The 2,169-nt window shown below is 48.7% G+C and overlaps 1 protein-coding gene across 1 annotated transcript; it reads left to right on the top strand.

The window, feature by feature from the left end:
* Nucleotides 1-292: 292 nt before the first annotated feature.
* On the top strand, nucleotides 293-1,358 carry LOC134100020 (class A basic helix-loop-helix protein 9). Its single transcript, XM_062553069.1, has 2 exons — nucleotides 293-971; nucleotides 1,321-1,358. The coding sequence occupies exons 1-2, from the start codon at nucleotides 293-295 to the stop codon at nucleotides 1,356-1,358; spliced, it is 717 nt and encodes a 238-aa protein (XP_062409053.1).
* The last annotated feature ends 811 nt before the right edge of the window (nucleotides 1,359-2,169 follow it).

Below are 2,169 nucleotides of genomic sequence, written 5' to 3'. Positions count from 1 at the left end.
GACACATTACCAGTCGGCCTTTAAAAGCACCTCTCGCCTGTCAGAGCGAGTCACAGGTAATCACAGAGCAGACAGACGAGGTGGAGAGGGACTTTTAGAGCAGCTTGGCGCTAACAGACAACAAGCTGGTTTTGAGTACGTGCCGAGGATCCCACGAACACAGCCTGTTTGCTCAGACACGACTGGAGGGCCAGAGGGTTTGCTCTCAGAACAGCAGCTACAGTATACCGTTGCTGATACAGTGTGCTGAATTTGAGGACCAAACCGCTAGAGTTTATCTCTTCAACCAGCCATGAGCAGTCTCGCCAGCAACACAGAGTCCGAGTTTTCTGATGAAGAGCTGGACAGCAGCCCCTTGGGCCCGGAGGATGATAGCAGTGGAAGCGAGGCGAACTTTAAGAAGACGTCTCCTGAGAGGGACAATGCGTCCAGCTCCAGTCAAAACCAGGGGACCTCAAAAGCTGGCAGTAAGAAGCGGAGTAGGCCAGTGCGCTCCAAAGCCCGCCGGGTAGCGGCCAACGTCCGCGAACGCAAGCGCATCCTGGACTACAACCAAGCCTTCAACTCGCTGCGCATGGCCCTCAACCACGACCTCAGCGGCAAGCGGCTGTCCAAGATCGCCACCCTGCGCCGGGCCATAAACCGCATCTCTGCACTCTCCATCTTCCTGAGAAACCACCCAGCGCCTCCAGCAGCCGAGTGCGTCCACGTCCCCCAGGAGGAGCGCGGGAGGCTGGTCCCAGTGAAGGAGAGGGCTTATCAGCCGGACAAGTACCTCGTCCACCAGCAGCCAGAGCTGCAAACCCCACAAACGCACAAGCCTTACGCTCACATGATGCCCTCTGAGCCAGCCCAGCACTACCCGGACATCGCGCTGCACCCTGGGGCCACTTGCCCACCCTCGCCACACTATGCCCAGTACTCAACAGACTCCCAGCTGTGCATGGGCCAAGGACTCTACAGCCACCCACGTGAGGAAACGTTCAACAACAACACCACCAACAACAACAACAACAACAACAACGACAACAGCGGCCAGTTCTATGGTGTGGGACCAGGCTACCAGTACGGGGTGAAAGCCACTTGTCACCAAAATCACGTGGACAACTTTGTAGACTCCCCTGCAGTGCCATTTTCTTGGCAGTTTGGTTATTTGCAGGGTGCCAGCTACCAGCAGTCTCTTAGTATGCACTGACACATCTGGGACAGGCTTAAAAAGATGCAGACACTTGACTATGCTGGAGAGACACTTTCAAAGCTGTGCACCTATCAAAGTATGCAGGATTAAATAGACAAAAAAGATTGTGTACCTTTCCTCAGGAAACAGAATGATTCCCTACCTTGAATGCTGCAACTGACCTTGCAAAATGACAGTGTGATGGCAGGTTTTTTATGGTCTGGGTGTGAGGCACATTGAATGAGATGGCTATATTTTTTTTCTACAGTATAAAGCTCTTTCAAACACTATGGTATAATAACTCTGTTCGAATGCACATTCAGAATAGGCAGACTGTGACAGTGTGAGCTTCTCCTCAGTACAATGCATCCACTTTAGACAGGCAGAGTCTGAGTGTGCTTTTCCATCTTTGAGGCTGCTCTAAGGACCATGTCAGAGAGGTCAGAAAGGATGAGAGGCCACTCAGGGACCAAACGCCTCTCAAATACTGTAGCTATGCATAGATTTTAGAAAGAGAAATGTAAAGAGTGGATAAGCACGTTTGAGTGAGAAAGTGTGATTGATATGTGTGAGTGAACGTAGTGTGTGTGTGTGTGTGTTTGTATGAGAGAGAAGTAAAGGTATCAATGCTCCTCTTCTCTCCAGACCCCAGAGAAAGCAACTTGTTACTCTTTGTATTTTAAACCATAATTTGTCAGAAATGCTGTTTTCATGCAATATTTTATTTTTATAAGTTCCTGTGCCTGTTTTTTTGATGAGTTAATAAAGATGATTCACTCCATACACATATTGTTTGTTCATGCAAAAGAGAAAAAATATGCTTAAATCTTTCTTCCTCAAGTTTGAAAGCACACACAAAGGAGTATTAAGGGCTATTTTTCTTGTTGGTTACGAATACAATATAACTGGTTTGTTAGCTTCCTCCTCTCTCTGTGCTGGAATGTGTGGGTTTCAACAGAACACCCCCTACGACTTGCTGTACATATTTTTTT

This window comes from Sardina pilchardus, chromosome 13 (genome assembly GCF_963854185.1).
Source record: "Sardina pilchardus chromosome 13, fSarPil1.1, whole genome shotgun sequence".
Lineage (NCBI taxonomy): Eukaryota > Metazoa > Chordata > Actinopteri > Clupeiformes > Clupeidae > Sardina > Sardina pilchardus.
This window is presented reverse-complemented; position numbering and strand designations above follow the sequence as displayed.

Bases quoted from the DNA above. Each gene is read 5' to 3' on its own strand.
- LOC134100020 (XM_062553069.1), top strand. From the start codon at position 293: ATGAGCAGTCTCGCCAGCAACACAGAGTCCGAGTTTTCTGATGAAGAG. The intron at 972-1,320 runs GTGAGGAAACGT...ACCTTTCCTCAG, and splicing joins AGGACTCTACAGCCACCCAC to GAAACAGAATGATTCCCTAC.